Source organism: Sander vitreus, chromosome 18 (assembly GCF_031162955.1).
Source record: "Sander vitreus isolate 19-12246 chromosome 18, sanVit1, whole genome shotgun sequence".
Lineage (NCBI taxonomy): Eukaryota > Metazoa > Chordata > Actinopteri > Perciformes > Percidae > Sander > Sander vitreus.
In genome coordinates this window covers 19,276,154-19,302,087 of record NC_135872.1, presented here as the reverse complement: position 1 = coordinate 19,302,087, position 25,934 = coordinate 19,276,154, and the positions used below count along the sequence as shown (strand labels likewise).

General features: G+C 41.9%; 3 protein-coding genes across 5 annotated transcripts; 1 reads left to right on the top strand and 2 right to left on the bottom strand.

The window, feature by feature from the left end:
* Positions 1-391: 391 nt before the first annotated feature.
* On the top strand, positions 392-7,744 carry chgb (chromogranin B). The gene is made up of 5 exons (XM_078275417.1): positions 392-497; positions 4,034-5,489; positions 5,694-5,793; positions 6,148-6,258; positions 7,159-7,744. Exons 1-5 carry the CDS (start codon positions 392-394, stop codon positions 7,237-7,239), a joined length of 1,854 nt encoding a protein of 617 aa, XP_078131543.1. The 3' UTR covers positions 7,240-7,744.
* Positions 7,745-7,748: 4 nt separating this feature from the next.
* trmt6 (tRNA methyltransferase 6 non-catalytic subunit) lies at positions 7,749-13,599 on the bottom strand. Its single transcript, XM_078274871.1, has 12 exons — positions 13,302-13,599; positions 12,979-13,109; positions 12,683-12,792; positions 11,328-11,419; positions 11,140-11,223; positions 10,919-11,043; positions 10,610-10,780; positions 10,186-10,343; positions 9,938-10,023; positions 9,187-9,289; positions 8,804-8,890; positions 7,749-8,207 (listed from the first exon to the last, which is right to left on the bottom strand). Exons 1-12 carry the CDS (start codon positions 13,406-13,408, stop codon positions 8,046-8,048), a joined length of 1,416 nt encoding a protein of 471 aa, XP_078130997.1. The 5' UTR covers positions 13,409-13,599; the 3' UTR covers positions 7,749-8,045.
* Positions 13,600-15,810: 2,211 nt separating this feature from the next.
* fermt1 (FERM domain containing kindlin 1) lies at positions 15,811-25,136 on the bottom strand. Of its 3 annotated transcripts, XM_078274932.1 has the most exons (17): positions 25,027-25,129; positions 24,057-24,174; positions 23,103-23,262; positions 22,353-22,450; positions 21,381-21,516; positions 21,069-21,209; positions 19,988-20,171; positions 19,781-19,883; positions 19,566-19,673; positions 18,789-18,920; positions 18,545-18,594; positions 17,845-17,969; positions 17,371-17,477; positions 17,013-17,237; positions 16,784-16,908; positions 16,494-16,635; positions 15,811-16,371 (listed from the first exon to the last, which is right to left on the bottom strand). In XM_078274932.1, exons 2-17 carry the CDS (start codon positions 24,063-24,065, stop codon positions 16,198-16,200), a joined length of 2,019 nt encoding a protein of 672 aa, XP_078131058.1. In that variant the 5' UTR covers positions 24,066-24,174; positions 25,027-25,129; the 3' UTR covers positions 15,811-16,197. The 3 variants fall into 3 exon arrangements, with proteins under 3 accessions (XP_078131058.1, XP_078131059.1, XP_078131061.1); XM_078274933.1 differs by lacking the exon at positions 24,057-24,174 and having other exon boundaries at positions 25,027-25,136; XM_078274935.1 differs by lacking the exon at positions 24,057-24,174 and having other exon boundaries at positions 23,103-23,257; positions 25,027-25,132.
* Between the last annotated feature and the right edge of the window lie 798 nt (positions 25,137-25,934).

Here is a 25,934-nt window from a genome sequence, read left to right as displayed (position 1 = left end):
GGAACTATTTTTAGCAATAACCAAGATGATTTTTATATTTCAAGTTAGGGATGGATGTTTGCTTGAGATCTAACATCAGATTGTGCTCAAAGACTAATAATAAGTGGCTCCAAAAAAGAGAAATAAAGCTCCCCCCTTTTTCAACAAAATGTCAGACAATAATGATATTTTAACCAGACAGACAAGAGCAAAAGTGCATTTGACCACAGATGGCCGCACAGAGACTCTCCTATTGTCCTTAGAATATCGGCAAAGTCCCTCAGTAGTTTAGAGCCAAACACGAAGCTAGTCCCCACCAAGGATCAAAGCCCAGTTGAGGCTTTCATGCGGCACATTGCTTTGTGCTCATCGTGAGCCGCTTGCCTTTTGTTCTTGCATGTAATAAGTCATGATGAAAGGTGTGGTGGTGTTGCAGACAGGGACCAATCGGAGTCGTGCTCACAGAGCCTGTCTGAACGCATCGAGCGCTCCCTCTCAAATCTACCCCTTCATTGCCCGTAAGCTCCTAAATCTTCATGGCTCACTAAAATATTAATCAGGCCTGGAGCAATAGCAGTAAGGCCACAAAAACACATACACAGCACAACATGCGTGTGCACACGCATTCTCGGACACACGCACGTTGTTCAGAGCACGGGGCTTGTATAATTTTGTGCTTCAGCGCTTTTGATATCTAGCGACTGGATGGTTCACTTGGAGCACTGAGCCTCAGTCACAGACATGACTTCCTCCCTGGGGACGGCAGAGGAAACTGCAGCACTGTTACCCTCCTGCTTACCCTCCTGCTGCTGTTGCTCAGTACACAAAACATGTGAAATTGAAAATCTTATCATTCACACAAAAGTCTGGGTTCACTGGCTGCTTTGGATTACCGCATATAGCTTGGATATACAATACACTGTTTTATGCTCTGACCAGTAATTATTTCAGTCCCCTCAATGGCGCCTGTCTGCAGTAACAAAGATAGATATCCGTAACCAGTCATGTAGGCACGAGAGGCACAGGCGTGAGAGCAGATTTATGGAGCACGATATTCTCATTTTGCCCGCAGCTGTTCCAAGACATGATTGAATTTGAATGTACTTTGCCATACATAAAGGTCAGTGCTTGTTGTGTAAACACGCCATGTAAACATTTTTATCATCACACATTTTTAAGCATCTACAGAGGCCCATATATGTAGATAAAGCGGAGTCATTTTGAATTTATGGTAGCCCATTCTGCAAAGTTTTAAACCGGTCATTTTTTGACTTTTCTTATGTCTGAATGAAATAGTATATGCACTGAGGAAGAACCAATTGCTCTACAAGGAAGCAAGAAAAAAAACTCGCAAAGTGCCAAAAAGAAGATGCTAGCAGTTGTCAGTTTGAATGTTCTGAGCCGTGCTGAGCTGAGCATACTCAGTTTGAGCTCTGTCGCTGCACATGTCAGCTCATCCCAATCCAGGGTCTGTTATGAAGACGGCAGCAGTCGCAGATTAAGATACTGTTCATTGCTTCATGTAAAGTTGGGGAGATTAAAAGTAGAAGTTTGAAATCAAGATTGGATCACCGTCCTTACACATAAACACACAAATCGTTGCACTTGTCAAGTACATTTGTTATGTTTCTGTGCAGCTGTGTTCTTTTTAAGCCAGTCACATGATACTCCTGATTAGAGCAACACTGTATCTGTAACTAGTACAGCAAAAACACTCCTCTAACACATCCATGTCACTTGACTGTTCTCCGTTAACTAGCTTTCCTCTAGTGGTGCTGAAGCTCACAGCTTCCCATGGGAAACTGGACAGGATGTGCTGAAGGATGAATGAATTATTGAGGAGTCAGTTGGGCTCAATTCTGACTCGGGGTTGAGTAGATTCCATGGCTGTAAAGGTCTACTAAATGTCTACTCTAACTGTTCTTTTTCTTTTTGTTACATTAGCCTACATTCAATCATTTAAGCAAACATGAAATGTAGGGCAACATTGCAGTTGATAATACTGGGATATTACATAACTTCAGCTAGAGACAGGGGTAAGCCAAACAATTATTACAATTTGATTTTGAGTGAATTAACCACAGGGCACAATGTCATGAATATGTTTGCAAACTGATGCAAACCAAAACAAGTAGACCTGCAATAAACAGGACTTGAGTTACCATGCATCCAACTTCCAATATAATACTTTTTTCAGTAACAGAATAACACCAGCAGCATAAACATTCCGTAGGCTGAGCTGAATCAACTTCACTCTGACATAAAAACAAGACTTCTTCTTTACAAACTAGGGTGGCAGGGCTGTAGTATCGAGTTGCAGAAAACATCACGAATCTTCGTGATGCTGTGTCCACCCCCTATACCTTCCTGTCCTCAGGCATCTCACGGCATTAAACACAAACACATTACATAACCCTAATTCCACCGTCTCGTGAATCTGTTCCTATTATCACCTGAATGAACTGTGACACTAACTACTAATTCACTTTGCGCAAAATGTCGACATTGTGCGTGCATCAAATTTCACTCAGACCACTCTTTTTGCAGGTCTAATGAGTCATGTCATTAACAGCGCCTAAAGCCCTCCTCCCACGCTCCTCCAGCCCACTTCTCTCTATATTAGAGGCGCTCCTCTGCTCCAGTCTTCAGAGCAGCAGGCGCCCAGTCAGCGCTCTCTTGTTCTCCTGCAGCTTCAGCTTCAGACTGAAGTTAATGCTTTTCTCACATTTTCTTGGATGTACCTTCATCTCGCCAAGATGAGACTTATTTTTGTCGCTGTTGTGGTTGCAGCTTTGTTGACAGGTAGGTAACGGAGTGTTGGTTTTCTTCTTGCACGGTGCTGTAAGTTAGTGAGCGCAGTTCAGGACCATGGACAGAGACAGCAACTGCTCTTTCATGCACAACACATGCAATCCTTGTGCAGTTTGACTCATTCTAACAGAAATGCTTTCGTTCTAATGCAGAAAATCTAGCGCATCCAGTGGGAAAAGAAGGGCAGAGAGAAGATGTGGTATGTTTTTCTGATGCAATTTGATATTTACATTTAACACAGCAGCTTGGCAGTAATTAAAGCAGCAAAGAGCTACATATATAACAGGGCTGCAACTAACGATTATTTTCTTGATTAAATGATTAATTGATTAGTTAAAAAGTGTCGATCAGTGTTCTCCAAAGCCCAAGAGGACGTCCTCAAATGTCTTGTTTTGTCCACAACTCAAAGATATTCAGTTTACTGTCACAGAGGAGTGAAGAAACTGGAAAATATTCACATTTAAGCTGGACCCAAAACAGATTAATCGATTATCAAAATAGTTGGCGATTCATTTGATGACATTTGATTTGATTCATTGTTGACAACAAATCAAATGAATCGATTCATCTTTGCAGCTCTAATATATAGTCTTTGTTTATTGCAGGTTACACGCTGTTTGGTTGAAGTTCTGTCCAAAGCTCTTTCCAAACCGGACTCCCAGCTGGATCAGGAATGCAAAGATATTCTCCAAGCAGGTTTGTAGCACAAGCAGATTTTTCACTGTGCATGGAGATAGTAAACAGGCATATTTAAAGCATTAAGGATATTGTTGATGCAGTAATCTTTTAACTGTCAGGTTGCTGAGACATTGAGAAGCTTGTAGATTCAAACACATAAAAAACACTTGAACAAATATATCTTGGCAAACAGCTGGTGACAAAAATAGAGCTACAGTATTTAGATTGCTTTCAGCTTTCAACTTCGGGGTTGGTGATGGCGCAGTGGATATGACACCTGCCTTTGGTGTGGGAGACCTGGGTTCGATTCCCACTGCGATACATCAACCAATGTGTCCCCTGAGCAAGACACTTAACCCCTAGTTACTCCAGAGGAGTGTGACCTCTGACATATATAGCAATTGTATGTCGCTTCGGATAAAAGCGTCAGCTAAATGACATGTAGCTTTCATGCCACAGACAAAACAAGAGTGACCAAATACAAGATGGGATTTGACCTTAAGGCTGAAGTCTTAGAGCTATACTGAGCACATCTTATGATTTTTCTTTTGTTCTGTATTCATAGGGGTTAAACATGCCCCGCTGGACAAGAAGAGTGAGGAGGGAATAGTAACTCATGGAGAGGTGGCCAAAGGTCATCCTGAGGCAAAGGCAGCAGATGTGAAAGACATCGAGGCTCTCCTACAATCTGTGGAGGAAAAAAGAGAAATCCCCGAAGACGAACGCAGCCAAGAATCCTGGAGCCTGGGTGATGAGAAAGAGAAGAGACACGAGAACGAAGAGGAAGGAGAGCGGGAGAAGAGGAGCAGCTGGAAGCCTGGAAGGTACCACCAAAGGAAACACAAACGAGGAGAAGAAGAAGAAAAAGAAGAAGAAGACAATGAGCGCAGTCAGGAGAGCTGGGGGATCGAGGAAAAGAGATCCGAAGACGAAGGAGGTGAAGAGCGAGAGAAGAGGAACTGGAGGCCTGGAAGATACCACCAAAGAAAACACAAACGCAATGAGGAAGCTTTAGGAGGAGAGAGGGAGGAGCCAGAGGAAGAACGTAGCCAAGAGTCCTGGGATGTGGACAAAAGGCAAGGGAACGAGGACGAGGAGGAGAGAGACAAGCGCATATGGAAGCCCACACATCGCTACCACCACAAGAAAAAGCTCCACAAACGTGGTGATGAACCACTGGAGGAGGAAGAGGATGGCGAACGCAGCCAGGAGTCCTGGGGTCTCGACAAGAGGGACTGGAGGGCTGGAAGGTACCACCAGAGGAGACACAAACGTGACGAAGAGCTCGCCGAAGAAGCCAGGGAAGAGCCAGAAGAAGAACGCAGCCAAGAATCTTGGGGTCTTGACAAGAGGGACCGGAGGGCCGGCAGATTCCACCAGAGGAGACACAAACGTGACGAAGAGCTCTCCGAGGAAGCCAGGGAAGAACCCGATGAAGAACGCAGCCAGGAGTCCTGGGACTTTGATACTGGAAGAGAAAAGAGGGACTGGAGGGCCGGCAGGTACCACCAGAGGAGACACAAGCGTGACGAAGAGCTCTCCGAGGAAGAGCCAGAAGAAGAACGCAGCCAGGAATCTTGGGGTCTCGACAAGAGGGACTGGAGGGCTGGAAGGTACCACCAGAGGAGACACAAACGTGACGAAGAGCTCTCAGAAGAAGCCAGGGAAGAGCCCGATGAAGAACGCAGCCAGGAGTCCTGGGACTTTGATACTGGAAGAGAAAAGAGGGACTGGAGGGCCGGCAGGTACCACCAGAGGAGACACAAGCGTGATGAAGAGCTCTCAGAGGAGGTGAGAGAAGAGCCGGAGGGGGAACGCAGCCAGGAGTCCTGGGGCCTCGACAAAAGACATGGAAAAGAAGAGCAAGAAATAGAAAAGCGTATATGGAAACCGACACATCGATACCACCATAAAAAGAAGTTTCACAAGCGTGGCGGAGGCTCATCAGAAGAAGAGGAAGAACAGAGGGGTGATTCAGAGGAATATGAGGAAACGGCAAAGGACGGGGACCAAGTAATGAGGTATCCAACAACTCGTACTCTTTAATTCTGCAACTTTGTATTCTGCACCCCAATACACAAAACACTGCAGAGCTCAGTTACACCAGTTTCCAATCAATTGGGATCAAAACACATTTTGCACAAGAAATGAACAAGAAATGAAATGTACCTGTGCTGCCATAAATACTGTTGTAAGAACAGAAACTAATTGGGGCTGTTTTTCAGGTATCTAGCAGAAAAGCGCAATCCATGGATTTTCAGAGGTTTCTACCATCCTGCGTGGTATAAAAGGGATTCAGATGAGCATGCTGCAACTTCTAACAAGGTAGGCATCATGTGTATCTTATTTTCCTGCATATATGAAGCAGAAATATTTCTGCAAATTGCTTTCGATTAGCGGCAACGGAAACATGCAGATTAAGGAAATTTGATCTTTCTAAAAATGTCCTTGGGTAACTTTGTAAATGTTCCTAGCCTATTAAACCTTTTAGCACGTGTATGTAATTTTGCTTAGTATTAACCCAGCACCAGTCAATTTTCTAAAAAATAAACTCTGTTTCTTCAACCATTTTGATTACATTATCAATTACCAGTAATGGTTTGATTAGCAGAGCAGATCATTATTTTGCCTACATCGTACAGTTTAGACATAATGTGATTCTGCCTTTAATGTGTTCAGATGGATGAACTGGCCAAGTTACTGAGCTATAAGATAAACCAGCTGGCCAGCCATTCTAATCAAGAGGAGCTAAAGAGGAGCATGCACCAGAGAGCACTTACTCCACAGGAGGTAAACACGGCTTTCACTTTGTGCAAAAACAAAAACACCTTTATGACTGATGTGAGAATTTATTTGGTGTCATGTTCACCTCTGATTAGACCACTGAACTGAAAATACATCTCATATCTAATACCATGTAGCAGCCAGGATTCAGGCAAAACTCAGTTCTATGTTTGAAATCACCTTTGATCCATAATGTAAAGAACCTCAATTCGGCTGGCATTTCCATAAAACAAATCTTCCCCTTTTATATAAAGCTGACCCAGTAAAGCCATGAAGCACATCAAGTGCCTCTGCCACACTGTTTCACAGTGGGGGAAAAGCAACCATGCTCATTATGGTAATCTCTAGTCTACATGGAGATGTCAGGATTTAGCCTTCAGAGCATCGGTGAATATGCATCTGTGCAAATGCACATCAAGAACTGTCCCCCATGAGCATGTCCCAAATACATGGAGGAGAAATATAACCAGTGTATTCATCATAGGCAGTGGCTCTTTCCTCAACTCTGGAATACGCAAGAATGATATTTTATTGTCTGGCTCAAATCAGTTCTTCCTCACAGCATCTCTCTTCTCCACAACAACATGTGTGCTGTGTTTCTATTTGCACACCAGCTTTTTATGACTGCTGCAGTAATCACACTAAAAACCCCATGATTATAGCCTCCCAGAGCAATCAAAGTCATAATATGCCCATTAAAAAGAGAGCGCCGGCCTGTAGAGACCTCCCTATCTTGTCACATACTTAAAGCAGAAAAAGTAATCAGGAAGGAGGTGGTGTAGTGATGTCAGTTCTACAGCACCACAAATCAAGGGATAATTAGGGAATGTTTAACCTAAATGACCAATTTACATAGATTACACAGATTTCTGAGCAGGCATTTGCTGATGTATGCTCGTTTTTCAGGAGAAAGAGCTGGAAAACCTCGCAGCGATGGACACGGAGCTGCAGAAAATCACTGCCAAGTTGCATGACAACAGTGCATAACCAGAATGGACAGCATTTAAAGACACTATTAGTGGACAAAAGCTGCTGTCTTTACTGTATGTCAGCCAATTTAGTGTGCTTGGTGTTAAAAAAACAAAAATGTATCTTGGAGCCTTGCTAATACATTTTGTCAACTTGTTTATCAACATATTTGTGATATTCAGATGTTAAATGAATCTGCATGGGAATGGTTTTGATGTTTACATATATATACACATCTGAGGCAAATTATTCAATCATTGTGTTCTGAAGAGTTTGTTCAGTCTGTACTCAATAAAGGAGTTATTCTGGGACCAAACAAATTACCTCTCAAATTATTTCTTGATGAAAAAAATAAGTGTACACACATCCGGCTTAGTACTGCTTTTTAATCCTGTGCAGATACAGATTTAACCCACAGTGAAGCTGCATTAGCAACTAGATCATCAAAACAAATGGCACTTTCTGTGGGGAAAATAAAAAGCCTACCTAGAATCTGGAGAGCATTAACTCGGTACTGCCTCAAGTCACAAATTTGTCACTTACACTCAATTTAGATTTCAGAAATTCCTTACGCAATACATACACTGAGCTTACACTGCCTAAACTGATTTATAGTTTGCTTCTCAGCATTACACCTTTATCTGCACTGATCTGAACACACACGACAGGAAAAAGTGCTCCGATGAATGCAAACCAGACACTCCGGTCTCCCTTATTCCAGATGTGTCAAATCATTTCAGCAGAAAGAGAAGTCCGTGCTGGAGGAAGATCCCTATAGGCCATTGGTAACGTGCCCTTAAAAGATGGGATTCTTCTGTATTCGTTTATCCTTCAGTGTGGGTCAGTTTCAGTCTCTTTGCCGCTGGTTCCTCAGCTCGCTGGGAGCCGGCGGGTTTGGAACGGTCCGCGGCAACCGTTGTTCCTGAGAGGAGGTATCCCCCGCCCCCGCTCATCAGTAGCACAGGATGTGTCCTGTTAGGCAACACCTAGGGACACGACGCAGAAATACAGTCAGGAGACATTCACTCTAGAGGAAGGGCTGGGTGGAATAACACTTTGGTATTGAGGGGGAAGATCTGAGTATGCACATTGTTTTCATCTACTTGCTGCATAGTACACAATTCTGGAAGAAGCAACACAAACAAATAAGTGTGGGCAGTGAGTGCAAATGTTGGGGGAATTCAAGAGGATAGAAATGACAATTCTGACAATTTATTTAATGGTTTAAAAAGCAAGTAAAAATGCCAAACATTATTGTAATGTGAGAATGTGCTGCTTGTCTATGCTTTGTCGTTGCAAATTATAATTATAACAAAAATATTTATGGTCAAACAATAGATGTTAGTCAGACCCAATTTGATTAGTGTCACCTTCATTTTTCTTTTTTCTTTTTACAATTATCTGACATTTTATTGACCTAAAGATTAATTTACAAAAAAAATAAGAGATGAATTGCTTACAAGAAAGCATAAAAAGAAATGTTGAGCAGTGATTTGAAAATGACTCAAATTAAGCATCCAATGTATTCTATAGAGCAGCCATAATACTATATATCAGTGCTGATTTAGAGTTTAAATGTTACCTGGTAATGTCTGAGCCAGGTGTCTGTGAGTCTGAGGTTGACTGTACCGCCCTGTTCCTTGAGCTTTGTGTAGCACTCAATAAGAGCCTACAGAGATGGAGATGGGGAAAAAAATGGCATTGAGGAGGAGGACTGCAGAGTCAACAAGTCAGGGTGATCTTTTCAGCTACATAAGCACAAAAGGTAATAATAGGCAAGGACGTGATGGCCATTGTAACTCCTTGGCAGTGACAGGAATGTCCGCTGCAGTCATGTTATAAGGTCATTTCCCACTGGAAGATTAAAAACCTGTGTGCAGTGGCAGCTAATGAGAGACATAACTAATTATCCTCATCCAAACGTGTTGTGGTTCCGGTACATAGCACTAGCCATGATGATCTTACCTCTTTGTATTGGGAGTAGACTACAAAAGGCCTGGAGGGGGAGAGGAATTTGAGCAGGCCCGTTAGGACTGGACACGGGTGAAACCGACTGGCTATGACCAACCTGCATGTGGGAAACAAACAGATGATGAAGCAAACCTGTCCAATATGACATACACTGTAAACCGTGCACTTTGTTATTGGAAATGTGTATGTTGGCAATATCGATGCGAGTTATGACCGGAATACTTGGGGATTTAGTACCTATTGTAGACCTTCATTTCATATTTTACGTAGCTGGATGAGAGTCTGTAAAAAAGGCTGATTTAGGACAGCCTGCTCTAAGGTCCAGTTTATGATATAGCTGCTATGATGTAGAGAAGACTCAGAGGAAAGTCAATCGACTAACAAGATCAATACTCACGTCACCCTCACAACACTTCATTCATTAATCATGAATAAGCTATAAAGCAAGTTCCTCATTTTATATGACAGGAAGCTGCACAGCAATCACTTTGTTCACCTAGTAGGGGCACCGTGTGTGAGCTCAGAGAAAGGCATTCATCATGACTTTTTATGGACATATATATAATACTTCATCATTCATCACTTTGTAATCCCTGTAGATCTATTTTAATTACTGTTGTTTACTCCACGGCGCCATCCAGAACTGATAAAGCCGAGGTGGAAGAGAAAGAGGCCGATGCCGAAAAGAACAGAGCGGTGCAGAGGAACAGAAATGTGAAAGCAAGAAGCCAAATCTGACACCAACCCATCAGCATTCCTGCCTTCCAGCAGGGCAGCAGCAGCAGCCAGCTTCTTCCGTTTCTCCTCCTGCTTCACCTTTTTTCCCTGAGCCTAAAAATAGATTAAAAAAATAAAAATAGGACACTGAATTTCAGATCCTTTTTCTTTTTTCTTTACATACATGCTTCATCCTGTTGCTTTCAAATATAAAGGCACGACAGTGACACAAAAATGAAGGATGTCCTAAGTGGGGTCAGTAAATAGTGGGCATACTCTGGCTTCTTTGAGTTTCTCCTGCTCAGCTTTCTCGTGGTCATGGCTGCCATCAGCCCCACTGCTGGTCTCCATGCTCTGTTCCTCTGGACTGCCCCGCCGTTCTGCCTCAGGCTGGTTTTGCTCCTCCTCTGCAGCCATGTCAGACTTCTTTGAATCTGTAATGTTGAGGGAGAGAATCCACCTCAGAGGCATGTCAAAGACTCTTAAGTCTGTGTAGTTAATAAAAAGGTCAAACTATGATAAAATGACCATCCAGGAAATATTTAGTTTTCTATGGCTTTTCAGCACTAACTTGCAGCTACTCCGTTTCATCTAAAAACAACAAGCCTATAACTATTATTTATATATATATATATATATATATATATATATATATATATATATATATAAAATAATATTTTTTTTAAAAGGCAGGCTCTACCAGCACTGGGATCTTTGGCGGCGGTGTCCAGAGTGCCTGCCAGCAGAGCATTGACATGGCAGATGGGAAACTCATGCAGCATATCGTGAAAATGTTCAGGGAAGCCAAAGCTCTCCACACCCGCCCGAACGGGCCCACCTCCTGGGTACATTTGGATCACTGAGCCATAGCCTGGATGAGGAGGAAAGAGAGGGTCATTATACAAAAGGGCCAGTTAAGGCTTTTTAAATACATTATTTGTATAGAAAATGCTCAAATCATTTGGTCAGACGGAAGAACACTGCAGAAAAGTTTACGGGACTGACGTACCGCCCATTCTTTCCATGATAGATCCCAGCACGAGGCCAGCACAAGTCTCAAAAACCAAAACTTTACTGCCAGCGTGGATGTTTGCCAGAGTCAACATCTGGGCAAGTGTGTCATACCGCAGGTGGCTGCATCACAGGAAAACATACACATCATACATTCATCGCTCTCTGCTCTATTAAAGTCAACTTTCACACATGCTGCTAATCCTTGTGCTGACTCACCAGATCTTCCCCGGTTCCCGGCCATGGTACATCATAGCCAGGATGCGACAGGACGGTTTTAGAATCGTCACAGTATTTTCATACCTGGGAAAGCACAGGAATGGTAACAGCTGATAACACTAATTACAACGCACCACATTATGTTAAGTCAGAAACAAATTGTGGGTGCATCCTCGGAAGTGACTCACTTCTTCTTTTTCTTCTTGATGTACTTATCCTGGGCATATTCAGTCTTATCTCTGAATGTTGAGCTGTTCTCTATAAGCTGCTGAATGATTTCCTGTGGAGCACACACACACACACACACACATTTTCTCCAGTCTCTCTTCTGTTATACTTCGACATTTCATCGGATAATTTAAAAGATAAAGGTTCCCATGACAAGACAAAAAACAACAATGCTTTACGTCTTCTCTACCCTGCCTGTGCCACTCAGCCCCCAAGCCCACTGATTAGCTATTTAAAATGTAAGTCATTAACAGTGGGTCACAAATATTTCATTTCCTTTAAAGGTCGAGTCATTTCCTGAAATTGCTGGCCACTGTAGTTTTAAGCATACATTATTCAGGAATTTGTTGGGGACTATTTTCAGTTGTGAATTGCATTTATTTTGTGCACAAGTTAGTATTATTGGCAGCAGAACCTTGTAGATGGATTGATAAACTACGATGCTCAGGTTCAATAAAGCAACCAGCCCTGTGCGACTTGACAACAATGGATCTCTATGGCACAGACGGATACACTATATCAGGCTTTGGCTACACAGACAAAACGTTTTACAGTGATCCATCCATTGTTGTTTTTTGTCTTTCACAATGTAGATTTGATGGATGTCAATAAAAGAGGATATTGAAAAAAAATTGCCCACGTTATTCTTCAAACAAAAACAGACATCTGGCAGTACGGTCATACTTTCCCATTTATGTATTACATAACATTACATTACTTTCACAGCGAGCTGGGTTGACTTTGTGTTTGAAAGGGTAAACCCGCGTTGATCGACTCCATCGACCTTGCGAACTAGGTCCAGAGGTGGATCGGACATGGGTCAATTTTAGTGCGACTTGCACAAGGGTCACTAACAACCGGTGCGGGATAAATGATGTCATTAGGTGGAAATGGGAGCCATAGTCGTTACGCAATTGTCACAGGTCGCTGCAGCCCATAAACAAACGGCGCGATGGCAGCAGGCATGTTTTCAGCTACAGTGGAGGTAAACAACAGTTTGAACCACATATGTGTGTGCGTACGTGTATTTTAAGGTGCAGGAGCTCCTGCCAGTCCAGTCCGTGGTGAGGAAGAAATTAAGCGGCAGATTACGGGGGGACAGTAAAGGTCCCCTGGCCATTACCAGCACATGAGGTAATTGGTATGCATCGCTCCTGGGTTGTGAACCAAGTCCTATCTGAATTTTGTGTGTCATGACGAGGGATCAACCCGTGTTGACTGGCTTGGTTTGAATCAAACCAAAGTTTGACAAAAGAAGGGTTGAACACGGGTCAGTTTGCCCTGGTCCGACCCTGACAAGATTTTGTTTATGTACCTGACCCTTCATTCCTTTCTCTTTGAGCGTCTCAATGTCATCCCTGGTCAGTTTCTGTGATTTTCCATCGTCTACAATGTTCCTGTTGTCTGTGCCTGCCTCCTTTGCATCTGGGACAAACACATAAAATAGATTACTCAAAGTAAAAAATGAAAGCCTGTAAAAGTCTTTTACATGTCCATGCATACAGTCTGGAAATAACGGATTTATACTCTGGAGGTATACAAAGTGTCAGTTGTAAAACTCAAACATGAATGTGACTAGTGGGTGCTATTTAACAGCAGCAGGTTACACACCAGTGGAGCTATCTGTGTGCTTGGGCTTCAGTGGCTGCAGGATCCCTCCAGACACAATCTCAAATGTGCTGCTGTATAACTGTCCAACAGCTTTATCCAGGAAGAACCACTGCTTCTCAAAAATCACCTTCCTGTGAGTAGAACATACAGATCTATACATCCCTATGTGCGGCATCCAGCATTCAAATGTTGCAATGTGTATATCACTGGTGAGGTGTCAGTTATGGTTTAGCTAGCCCCAGTTTGTGCCTCTTATGCAATTATAATAAATGGGGCTTATGTTTAGTTAGTTTGTTTTGTTAGGTTTACATAGTTTGACTTACTTCTTCGGTTGAATTTGCACAGCTTTGAAGATATCTCCCCGTTTCAACACAACGTAGTCGCCCTCTTTAATTCTGTACAGAGAATCATCGTCAACATTGTCCGCCATAATAAAGCAGATTAAACCAGCTCACCAGTCCGCTGTCCCCTTCAGATAATTATACGGAGTCGCCGTTGACAAGGCACGGTTCAAAAAGGCACTAAAACACCCTGAACTAAAAGCAAAATACGGCAAATCACTATTTCCACGTGTTAGCTTTCACTTCCCTAGCTTCCCAGGACGACTAAACAATTGCAGATTGTAGAGAGTGCCATGTTTCAACATAGTCATCGGTGATTGGCTGGATTTGCGTCGCTGAGCTTGCTGGCCAATAGGCTATAGCCAATGGTAAAGTGCGATGACTTAGTAAAAAATATAAATTTCAGAATCATCGATGAGCGTGAATTTATCGTCAGAGGAGAGGGAAGGTGCGCTATGAAGAAGTACAGACTTTAGACACAGCCTCATTTCACAGTCTTTGTGCACAACCCGAGTGCTAGAGAATATATATTGAGATGTAAACCACATTGTGCGCAATGTAAGCAGCAGTGTTAGAAAAGGGTACACATTAGTGAAGGTGATGTCACTGTATCTTGCACACAAATTGAACGAGGTATATGGCTGAAGCTTTATTGGCGAATACATTTTGGATTATTTTAACGTTAATATACTATAATATATATAATATTCACTGTGTGTATAATGTATAATATACACTGTGTAAAAATATACATTATAATTATTATAATCGTTGTCCAGTTTCAGTGAGGAGATGTAGAATATTCCCAGTCAGTTTTTTCCCCCCATTATTTGTCAGTTGAATTCTCTTCCCACAATATTTCAACATGTTTGCATACGGGATGACATATCTCATATCTTTTATATACAGTAAGCTAGTGTGTATTTAGAGATGTGGAATATATCAAATAGTTGCAATATATGGCAAACACACCAACTATTGTAGACTTATAGCCATAGGCTGTAAAGTCTATGCTTATAGCCTATAAATTGCAACAAACTATTGACACATTTTTTTATTTTTCACATACCACTTACCATAATAATCTGAATAATTGGAAAATGGATGATGTGCATTGATTCTGGCCAGATGGTGTTAAGGCATGTTGAGAATATTTACTTTTAAATTGTACGACACATTCCTGAACACTTGAATTCAAGCTGGATTTTGTTATGTATAGTTATAAAAAAGTATACACTTGATAGCCTACCTATCAACATGGGAGCTGGTAGCCTACTACTGGATTGCACTTCAACACAGTTTGTAGGGTGAACATATGGCAGATGTGGGACCATGTCATCACCCCTTGGTTGGGTGTGTATTATTTCCCACCATGGGGCCACAATCTGGTGTTTTATAACAGCCTTTAAACAGTGTGCCAACTCTACCTGCCCACCACTGCACAGCAGTGCAGCAGTGAGGTGGTTGAAAGAGCAACAGAGAGCCTCTTACACTGCAAGAAATGAAACAACCCTGGGAAACCGCTTCAGTAACTTGCAAGTCTCAAGTTATTTTCAAATGACCCAACTACAATCAGACAGTAAGTCATAGTGACCTCAGTCCAAACCCATAAGTTATCCATCATCCATCCATCCATCCATCCATCTTCGTCCGCTTATCCGGGGTCGGGTCGCAGGGGCAGCAGCTCCAGCATGGGACCCCAAACTTCTCTTTCCCGAGCCACATTAACCAGCTCCGACTGGGGGATCCCGAGGTGTTCCCAGGCCAGGTTAGAGATATAATCCCTCCACCTAGTCCTGGGTCTTCCCCGAGGCCTCCTCCCAGCTGGACGTGCCTGGAACACCTCCATAGGGAGGCGCCCAGGGGGCATCCTTACCAGATGCCCGAACCACCTCAGAATGAGAAGGCAGAATGAGTCTGCCTTCTCCAGACTCATTCCCTACCTGGAGAAGGCACTCCATCGGTTTCCTGCTGAGAACCATGGCCTCCGATTTAGAGGTGCTGATCCTCATCCCAGCCGCTTCACACTCTGCTGCGAACCGATCCAGTGAGTGCTGAAGGTCACAGGCCGATGATGCCATCAGGACCACATCATCTGCATAAAGCAGCGATGAGATCCCCAGCCCACCGAACTGCAACCCCTCCCCCACCCCGACTACGCCTCGATATCCTGTCCCATAAGTTATATTAAAGTTATATTAAACTTGAAGCATGTTCTGAAGCTTTCAGTGTTCAAATTGTTGAGTAAATCATGAATCAAAGACACATACATAGTTCTTGTGAATTTTTAAGCTTCTCTTTTAAGGCCATGTCGCAGCAGTTCACAGTGTTGGTATGGCTGTCCATGTCTTTAAGCACAGAATATAATATTTTCTGAAATTACATTCCATCATTGTAAGGAATAAAGTTCATTACCGTCTATGAATTAATGAGTTTAACCTTCAATGTAAAAACTCATAGTGTTACAGCAAATGAACAAATGTGAAACAAGTTGTGAAATACAAAAAACACCCTTTAATGCTTTTTTACAAAATGTTTTTCTGTCTGAAACAAGGACATTTCTTCATCTAAGCTTAATTCTTACAAATAATGCATCTACGTTTTGAGAGAAGCTTGACAACATATTTACATCGCCACTATTTTTCTAGTTTAGGGTACATTGCTATAACTTCACAGATGAATAGATGACAAAAAATGATGCTATTCTGTGAGTGAAAATGTTAAACTTACAGTATACAGTATTACACTGTCTTTGGCAGCGATTTGCTCAGTGTTTAGGGTTACCATTGCTACAGTAGATGAATGCTGTACATTCACATTGTAACACATGTAAATAAACAACAGATGTACTAAAAGAAGCACGGGCTCGTATCTTTCCTCATTCTTGGCCTCCAGTTAGCTTATGGAACAGTTCTTCGTCTAGCGTCTCGTTCTGGTCTTTAGATCTTGTGGAGAGGAAGATGTAACCGCCAATGAACTCATGGACCACCTTGCAGTCACAACTCAAACAGCAGAAGGCTATTGACACATTCTGGTCGAACTCTATGGTCACCTGGAATTACATACAAAGTATTCATGTCTCTGAAGTAATACTGTCTGTAGGCAATACCCCAAACTGCTTCCCCGAACGAAGAGACATATCAAAACACAATATATGGCAGAAAGATCCCTCACCTGTCTTATCTCCCAGTTAACGTTCCACTGCTTCATGTTGGCGAACCTCCATGTGGTGACTGGCAGAAAAGAGGACATGTCAAGACGAATCAGACGGTTGTATGAGATTCCCAGAATCTCATCCTTCTTACTGCCTTTGAATCTGAAACGAATAACCAAATCATCAATCATAAACACAACATTTAGATGTTCAAATATGTCGCCAGTTGTCTGTATCATAAACACAACATTTAGATGTTCAAATATGTCGCCAGTTGTCTGTGTAATATGCCTGAATATGTGCACTGTACCTGACAATGTAGTAGTTGATACCGAACTCTGGAAGCGACTGCCAGGCCTGGATGAAGCGCATCTTGGCCTCCATTAGGGACAGCCGCGCTATGTTCTGATGGGCCTCCAGGATACGTGCGGTAAGCTTGAAACAATCACAGGCAGATTAAGCAGATATATTTCGTGCTAACAGTAAGGGAACGCTGATGATTGCTGGCAAAGTATACTGCACGTAGCCCTTAAACAGACCTGTTTGGTCTTGTGCTTCTTGGTGTAGCGTGGAGAAAAAAAACATTCGGCATTCATGTCCATGGCGTCAAGGTCAGGAGCGGCCTGACCAGGAGGGGGCGCCAGGCTCTTCATTTGCAGAAAGGACTGGATGTTCCTCACTTCTGACTTGTAGGAGCTGTAGGCCATTGTCTTGCCCTTGGAGGCCAGGATACATGCAGCTTTCCACTTGGCGTACTGTGTTTCCTGCAGAAATTACAGGACGGTTACAATATAAGCCCGTATTTATGTATGCACACTTTACAGGGATTTAAAAAAGGAGGCAGAATTGCTGCTCATTACAGGATAATGTTCATGGGGAGAAAGGTGTGGGACATACATTGTCACATCTGATGTACACCTCGTTCATCCCGTCAGCAACCGGGAGCAGGAGCTTGATGCCGAACTTCTTGTCTGTCACGTTGACATCAGGGACTACCTCACAGCCTGTCAAATGAAGAGATAATTGAGTGAATTTAACTACAGAAGAAGAGCAAGATACAACAGATCTGCTAATATTATCACAGAATAAAACTGCAGCTACGGTGGAGGCTTAAAGGAGAATACCACTGAATTTCTTTTGGACTGTAATAGTTGATATTTACTACTTTTCCCATACTAATAGCAGGAGAAAATAATTTGTATAGCATTATTATTATTAATAAATAATGACAATACCTTGGTTCTCTGTTTTCTAGCTATGCTCAAAGATGTAATCACACATCATGGAAATGCTCATATTCAGGGGTTATTACTCCTCAACAATACAGAACCCATTAAGAAGTGGTTTTCCACATCATTCTTCTTCACTGACCTCGGAGGTGTAACTGCTCTATGGGTTCTCCACTGGAGGTCTCCTTGTTCTTGTAGTAGGAGATGGTGGTGTCCTTGAATACAAACCAGTACTCTTTGTACGGCCGCAGCGATAGTCTTTTGGGCCTGATTTGAGAACGAAAGAAAGGAAAAACAAATCATTGGTTGTTTTTTTGGTTTTTTTTGCCTGCAATAAAGGTTATTACCTTGATAGCGCTGCGTAAAAGACTGTAAGCAAAACAGCATAAATGTTTTATAATGGTATTAAATATATATTTCCAGTGAGCAGCTCAACAGAAGGTTGTTTTCCTTTGAATCAATTACCAGACTAGTCTTGGGCAAGATACTGAACCACAAATTGTGTAAATGTTCAACCAGTGTGTGAATGGGCTGAATGGTGCTTGTGGTGTGTAAAGCGTGGTTGCTGAGACTAGAATCGCTATATAAATGCAGTCCATTATAAGATAAAAGCAAATATCAGAGACGTAAATACACATAATAAATTTGAATAGAGAATATTTTTACCCGTCCCATAAATGACCTTATGGCAGCAAGCCACTAAATTAGGCTGATTTAAAGGCCACTGGACAGGTGAGGGCTTAAAGGACAGTAAAAGATCAATTTCAGATCGAGATATTTGAGCTCTTACTTCAGTCATTAATGTTGGCATCTTCATGTTATAGAAACAAAGGTGGGTTTACCTAAACAGCCGGAGGGAATCTGCCAGCTCTGGAATGTCTGTAATGTCTTCCTGGGGGCGGGACAAACAACTGTAAATTATCCCGTGTCTTCTCCTGACATCACCATGTTAAGACATGCAATCATCGGAGGCCTACCTATCACTCCTGCTTAAAAACAGGTGTTCTACTGTAACCTGAAAACCTTAAAATTACAGTTAATATTCACTCCAGTGTAGTAGCGTCTAAAAAAGAAAAATATGTTTACCAGAATTCGGTCTGTGTGTCCGCCTTCAAGCGTCACCTCCAAGTTGGACAGGGCAGCCTCCACTTCATCTATTTCTGGTTCGTTGGAGTGGTCCAGTGGTTCACTTGACATGGTCAGTTTACAAATGTGGTACTGAAAATGAAATGGAAATCAAGGTTTTTAGAAAAACCCTCCACTGACTTTTCTAGTAGCAATGATCAAATATTTTAACAAGTACAAGTCATTATGACTTAGGAGGTTATGCAAGGCGGGCATGAGTCAGAGGGAGGTTTGAGCACAGCCTGGTGTGCCCGCCATTGCACTAATGTGTAGGTGAGTATAACACTGATCTCCTTTTGAATCACTGTGATATCTGAATCAACGGATCAGAGATGGCCTGAGACTACAGAATGTCACAGCTGAAACATGACACAGTTATGATGGTAATCATTAGTTCTTGAGAGCCAATTTATCTGATGGGGTGGCTATAATTCTTTCAATACTGCTTTTCCCGCTACTCAATCTCTCTTTCTCAACATCCCCCTGCCGTCCTCCCTCTCCAGGGGGATTTTCCTCATGTCCTGACATGTCCTCACGTGGATTTAGACACCAAACCAGCTCTCACGGAGGGATGATACTCCTGAGCTAAGACACACACATAAACTGTCCTTTATTAGCTAATGTAGGCTACATTACTGTGCCCTTCAGATAACTGTGGTTTGAATGCAGCATTTATAGATCCACATACTGTTACAGAACCTTATGTCACTTTCATAACTGTGATTGCATGTTGTTCACCTGCAATGAAGCAAACATCAGCATTTCCTCCTCAGTGCAGTCTATCTCCTCCAGCAGGATGGACCAGCGAGCTTGTTCATACAGCTGGGTTATTCGGACCGCGTCATACTAAAACACAAAAAGCATGCACTCAAATTCATTTCAAAACCAAAAGTCAAAAATATCTTTTTTTTTTTTTTTTTTTTCCCCAAGGGGATACATTTTGGGTCTCTTACTTTGGGATTAAGGTCATAGAAGACATTGTACTTGAAGCGAAGCAATAGCTTTTCTTCGTCTTGGATGTCTTGCTCCATAAGAGAACGAGACGAGTCCAACCACCTGTCAATCATAGAAACGAACAATTAGAGGTGCTGTGGTAAGAAATATCATCCACATTTAACACCCTCTAGTTTCAAATCAATGAGCAAAAGCCTATTATCTACCCTGCATTGTTGATTGCTTTGTCCACTGGCGAGAGCGGCTGGTACAGCTTTGCCAGCTCAGCAGGCGGCAGGTTTGGCTGGGAGTCGGCTAGAGGGTTTTCTCCAAACCAAAGGCTCGTGGCAGAAACCGGCATCCCGTTCTCTGGGTCGTAGGTGGCTGTCATAGTCTTACTGTACATGGGGCCTTGTTTTAAGGAGAATGGCAGATACATGATTAAAATGGTCAGGTTTCAGCAAAAAGGCTTCTGCATACCTTTTATATTAATAATGTATTTAAAAGGAATTGTAAGGGGAGCTGCACTTAAAGTTGAGATCAACTCACTGTCAGATTGTGGTTAAAAAAAAAAAAAAACATTTTTAAAGAAGGATTAACAGTAAAGAATAAAAGGTACCAACTGGGTCGACATAAAAGGCGGCAGAGATCAAACGTCTTTATTAGAGTGATCTTTCGGTTGCTGTGGAATCTGAACCGGATACTCAGTGTAAGAGTGAGCGAGTGCGTGTTGGGGAAACCCCAAAGACTATGGCAGCATACTGAACAATTCTTTCAGATCTCACAGATGACCTGTCAGATATCCGCAGCACTATATATAGAAATTTCTCATTTCTTCTCCTCCAGCAGAAGTAATTTATAGAAATAAAAATGCTATCCCTTCTAGGGCTGGACATTAATCATGAATGTATCCAATTACAGACATTATAAAAACTAGTGAGTCTTCTGTGAGCTAAATATAAATTTAAAAAAAACTGAAAAAACTTCTATCTGTGATTAGACATTTTACCTTAGCAAACTGAACACGTAGCACTCCAAACACAAAGCATTACTATTTCATGCAAAAGGTTTACATATTGGTGGAGGCCGAAATGATAATACAGCATTACACTATGACAAATTAACGAAGGCCAAGACATGTTTAATAACGCTGGAAACATTCAGAAAACATTTTTTTTTTTTTATTCTCCAGCCAATGCATCGGTTTCTTCTTTACAGAGATGCTGCAGATTGTTTTGAAATTAAATTAGATGCTTTTGCGCTGTGAAACTAGTTTTTTGTAAGAAACAGCACTGTGTTTCACAGTACCTGTGCCTCCTGGCCCCCCGCTCAGTAAATCAATGTCCCAGATGTCGTCATCTGCTGAATTCTTGTCTTTCTTCTTCTTCTTCTTCTTGGAGGGATCGTCTGGAGGCTTCAGCAGGGACAGTTCCTCTGATCGTCTGATGTCTGAGATGGAGCCAACACCAGACGGTGTGGGGGGGGGGGATCAGGGAGAATATGGGAGCAAGGTGAGTCTTAATTTCAGATCAATCCACGATGTCTCTGTCTAAGACACATTAAATGTTAAGAAAAGCAGCACAAAGGGACACTGCGATCAGAAAGGACAGAGAAACATACTGAGTATGCGACAGATCTCCGCCACCGTCTTAAAGACCACACTGGAGAAGCTGACGGTCATTTTGATGGTTTTCATATTGGGGAGCTGCAGCAACAGGGCTTTGTGCTGGGGTGTATAGCGCAGGTCAGCATCAGCCTGTGTAGAAAAATTTATGTTTTTGAAACCACACCATCCACCAATCCATAATTATCCTTCCTTTTTTATTGTGCTGATTTGGAGATCTTTTCAACCTTAGTTGGGCTTAGAGGAACTTCCCCGGTCTGTGGAATGTGTACACAGAGGGTATATGTAGTATAAAGTGATGTTCACACATGCAGCGCAGATAATGGACACCAAAAATAGACAGTGAGCCTGTTTTGGAGAGGGAACTTTGACACATAAATTTGTACATATTTTCCTCATCTTTCTCAGCATTCATTTGTTCGCTATCACTTCGTTAACAGTGACATCTTCACTATGACTATATATGTAGTTCTTTGAGCTTGAACAATGCTTGGCTGTACAATATGTGTTGGAATTATAAACCTAATAAAGGCTGGGCTGACAATATAAAACCACTGATGGGTAGCCATGCCTCAAGAAGCTACACACTCACAGACACACACAGAATTAAATTATTACGGCTTTGACTGGAGTATTCTACTGTGCCATGGGCATTCAAATAGCATTTGACCTTTTGTAGAAATACATTTTATTAAAGATTATTTTCTGGGCTTTTATTTTTGTATTAGATAGTGATAGTAGATATAAAGGAATGACACGCAGGAAAGGGCCACAGGTTGGCTTTGAACCCCGGCCGCTGCAAAGGACTCAGCCTACGTGGGGCGCACACTGTACTGGGTGAGCTAGAGGTCGCCCCTGTAGAAAAACATTTCTATTGATTTTTGTTTAATTGTTTTTGGATTTATAACATATTAGCACAACTATAAAAAAAACAAAAACAGATTTAATCACTGGCATCTACATGTTACCTGAATTCCATACTTGTCCAAGGTCCAATGGGTTTTGAGCAGCCAGCATTTCCTCTGTTCCCACCACAGGGCATGGTCTGACCAGTCCTGAGGAGCCTCTGCAGACAGACAGATTAAGTAAACGTATTACTACCATGTTACTGTCATATCTCAAGTTTAAAGGGTAGCTCACACCTAAAGTTATTGCACACATTTACATGTCAAGTTTAAAGGGTCTTTATGTGGAGCTCTTGCATTCTTAACTACAACCTCGACATCTGCTACCGACACAAACACTTCCCGTACCCACTGTTGTGTAGGTGGCTAAGCATGATTAAAGTGGGGTTTTATGAGTCTACCTGACATCATGTTATGGTGCTGGGCTGAAATCCGTCTGTTGATGACAAGCTACTTAGTCATCTATTATGTCTCATGCTGTTTAAACCACCTTACTGAAGTTGCCATAATACTAGCTCCTCTGAATTTACAGAGACCTGTTAAGCAATATCAGATAAGATCCTGGCTGAACTTTGGCTCCTAGGGCTACATAAGCCAATGCATTGTGGCAAAACAATGGCACTGCAATGTAGAGAAATGCAGGGCAAACAAGGGTGTGGCTTGACTAACAGACCTGTTGTGGGAGCAGGGAGAGGTTGAGGCACTGTGCTTAAAACCGAGTCGAATGGATGTAAGCTTTTACCAGGTAAACAAACCAAAACTGAGTGTGACGGATTACGGTACGGCAGTGTTTTACCCATCTGAACCACTTACTGATCTTCTCCACCAGCTTAAGCATGAGGCCTCCAACGTGCAAGTCTCCCTTCACCCTCAGTGTAAATTTCATGGACTCATCTCCATCTTTTTGATCCACCTGCACGGACAGCTCCCATGATTTTTCTCCATGCTCTGCGGCTGTGGTCATGGCCCTGTTCTTAAAAGACAGAGGTGCATAGATTATAGACAGGATGCTCCTTGGTTTATATAATAAAACCTACCGCTATCTTTATAATCCCATGGTGGGGAAATTCCACTAAAATATGTTGATTATTTCCTTCTTTCTTTTGTTTGGGAGATTAGGAAACATCTGGGATGAAAACATGAGTCAGCGGATTAAGTGTTTCTCAACATCCTGTGGGAACATCCAAATGATCTTGGCCAACAGTTAACAAACACAGATCTTTCTTGGTTTTCAGTGGCCAGCAATGGAACAGATTTTCACCATGCTTCTTCTGTATTATCTCTGCAATGATACCGCAGCCCCTGAAGTACTCCTCTTAGCCGGTACATTTATAAATAAGATATCAGCGAACATGCAGACTGGCAGATGTACTGGCTGGTGCCAGCAGGAAAAAATACATGAGATCGCAGAACACACAGTAAACACAGCAGGCATATCACAGCTGTAGGGCTCTGCACAGAAAGGCACAACTAGGTGGAGAATTGTTGGATTTTAATTTTGAGAAAGAGTGAATGGATAAAAGACATCAGGCAGGTAAGAAAGGGGAGAAGAGCGGAGGAGGAGCAGGCAGGGTATGGAATGTGTGACGAGCAGGGACACGAATCTGGTGCAGGAGAGACCATGCAAAACAACAATCTCCCCACACTGCACCAATCTCCCTTCATTTCACATCTGAATTTAGAAAGTGTGGTGAACAAAGAGATGCCAACTCACACACACACACACACACACACACACGTCTAGGCTGGGGCTATCAATAGAAATACCTGCTTCATTTGTCCTGGGTAGCCCAGCAGAAATGTATACTGTGTGAAACTGTGTTGCCGGGAGGCTAGGTTTAACGAACCCACTCTGCTTTCTTTGTGCTGCTCCCTCCCTATGCAGCTGTAGGGTACAGTTAAAAGTTTGAGCCTGCATGTCTGCTGAGGAAAGACTTGTTGAGATGTGTTGGAGCGTGATGAATTGACTCCAACATTACACTAGCTGCAAATAAAGGCCACAAAGTGATGGGAGGAGCAATGATGTAATTTGGGCCTCATCAAAATGCAAACAACAAAACATAAAATCTATTTTCATACAAAATATGCAACTGTTTAAAGAGCTCTCATATTCTAACTCCTTAAAAAGGTATAGCCAATGTGAACAGTGTTTAATCGATTATTTCTAATTTACAGGTGTTTGATTTCCAACCAAAACTCCATTGAAAGAGTGGACTTAATATTGGAACAACTAGAGGAATGCAGCACTGGAAAAAAGACATGCACATTCCATGAAAAACACAGCAACCCATTCTTTACAATGCAACTACACACATATTATTATAATAGGAGACATTGTCCAAAAGCACCGTGCATCTCTTCTTATTGTAAAATCATTCTTACTAAGGCAAATAGTCTAAAATAAAAAACAAAAACAAAAATGATGACAGTGAACCCTGGGGCAATGAGTATGATGCCTTACTTTTGAGCCATAAACAACACTACTGTTACATTTTAGTATGAAGAATACAGTACAATGTCAGCACAGTCTGTTCAGCAATAATAAAGTCCTACCAATTACCCATTACCTTTCCTTCTGTGTAGGCTTACCACAGACACATAATCTAAACTGGACCATTTCCAATCATGTGATTTTTTTCCTTTCTTCTTCAGGGACATGAGAAGTCTGCTTTATTCATTCCCAGCTGGATAATGGCCCATAAAACTAACAACGTCAAAACTCTGAAACCACTCTTACCTTTATTCAAAGTTTTCTGCCGGAGAGCTATTCCTAAAAATGTCTTTTGAAGTGGAATGAACCAGGAATGAACGAAGCTCCTTCAGGTGTAAAACACGCCCCGTGCACAGGTAGAGAGTAGGTGGAACCGTTAGAGGAAGTCGGTAAACGTTACGCTACAGGTAAAGGTGGGTTTGTCCACAACCGGCGTTTACACGATGTCTAATGTTTGTGATTTAATAAATTAAAACAAGTTCTGCAGGGCTCATATACCATAGCTAGTGCAATATATAGCTAGCTAGTACGCTACTTCAAATGACTAACATTAGCTAACTACATGACAGACATAACTGTAATATGATAAGTAACGTTACCCAAAAACCGTAACATAAACATACTCTACCTAACGTTACTTAACGACAGCGAATGCTAATACTTGTCGGTCACAGTGTGGCGGTAAACTAAATGACTAACGTTACATAGCAGTAAGCTAATGATTTGCAACTTGGTAAATATTAGCATTAGTATTTAGCATAACAAAAAACTAGCTAAATATACTGTATCAAGGTGCTTTCAGTGTAGCATACATTTTAAATGAACCCAAATTTGAAAGAAATGGACCAAAAGAAAATGGCAGTTAACGTTAGTCTTTTATTGATAAAATAATGTGTCAGCACCTACTATTAGTATACTTAGCTAGCCAATAATATAATAATAGTAGCAGTAAAACATATAGTAGGCTAGGCTATAAAGTATAATTTTATTTGGTTGGGGCTTTCACTGGATGGGACTGGCTAACCACTGATTGATGGATTGATAGAAGACTGGACTTATTTGTGACTGCATTTTTAGGAAAGCATAACTTTAAACTGTTACGTTAGCTAGGTCAATTAAAGCTACATATTAAAGGGGCAGACCCCCAACATTAC

Excerpts from the sequence above, each read along its gene's own strand:
- chgb (XM_078275417.1), top strand. The coding sequence starts at position 392 with ATGAAAGGTGTGGTGGTGTTGCAGACAGGGACCAATCGGAGTCGTGCT. Across the intron at positions 498-4,033 it reads AATCTACCCCTTCATTGCCC|GGGTTAAACATGCCCCGCTG; the intron begins GTAAGCTCCTAA and ends CTGTATTCATAG. Across the intron at positions 5,490-5,693 it reads GACGGGGACCAAGTAATGAG|GTATCTAGCAGAAAAGCGCA; the intron begins GTATCCAACAAC and ends GCTGTTTTTCAG.
- trmt6 (XM_078274871.1), bottom strand. The coding sequence starts at position 13,408 with ATGGCGGACAATGTTGACGATGATTCTCTGTACAGAATTAAAGAGGGC. Across the intron at positions 12,793-12,978 it reads GCACACAGATAGCTCCACTG|ATGCAAAGGAGGCAGGCACA; the intron begins GTGTGTAACCTG and ends TGTTTGTCCCAG. Across the intron at positions 10,344-10,609 it reads CGCCAAAGATCCCAGTGCTG|ATTCAAAGAAGTCTGACATG; the intron begins GTAGAGCCTGCC and ends TCAACATTACAG.
- fermt1 (XM_078274932.1), bottom strand. Across the intron at positions 21,517-22,352 it reads TGGACAAGTATGGAATTCAG|GCTGATGCTGACCTGCGCTA; the intron begins GTAACATGTAGA and ends TTTTCTACACAG. Across the intron at positions 17,238-17,370 it reads TGTACATCAGATGTGACAAT|GAAACACAGTACGCCAAGTG; the intron begins GTATGTCCCACA and ends TAATTTCTGCAG.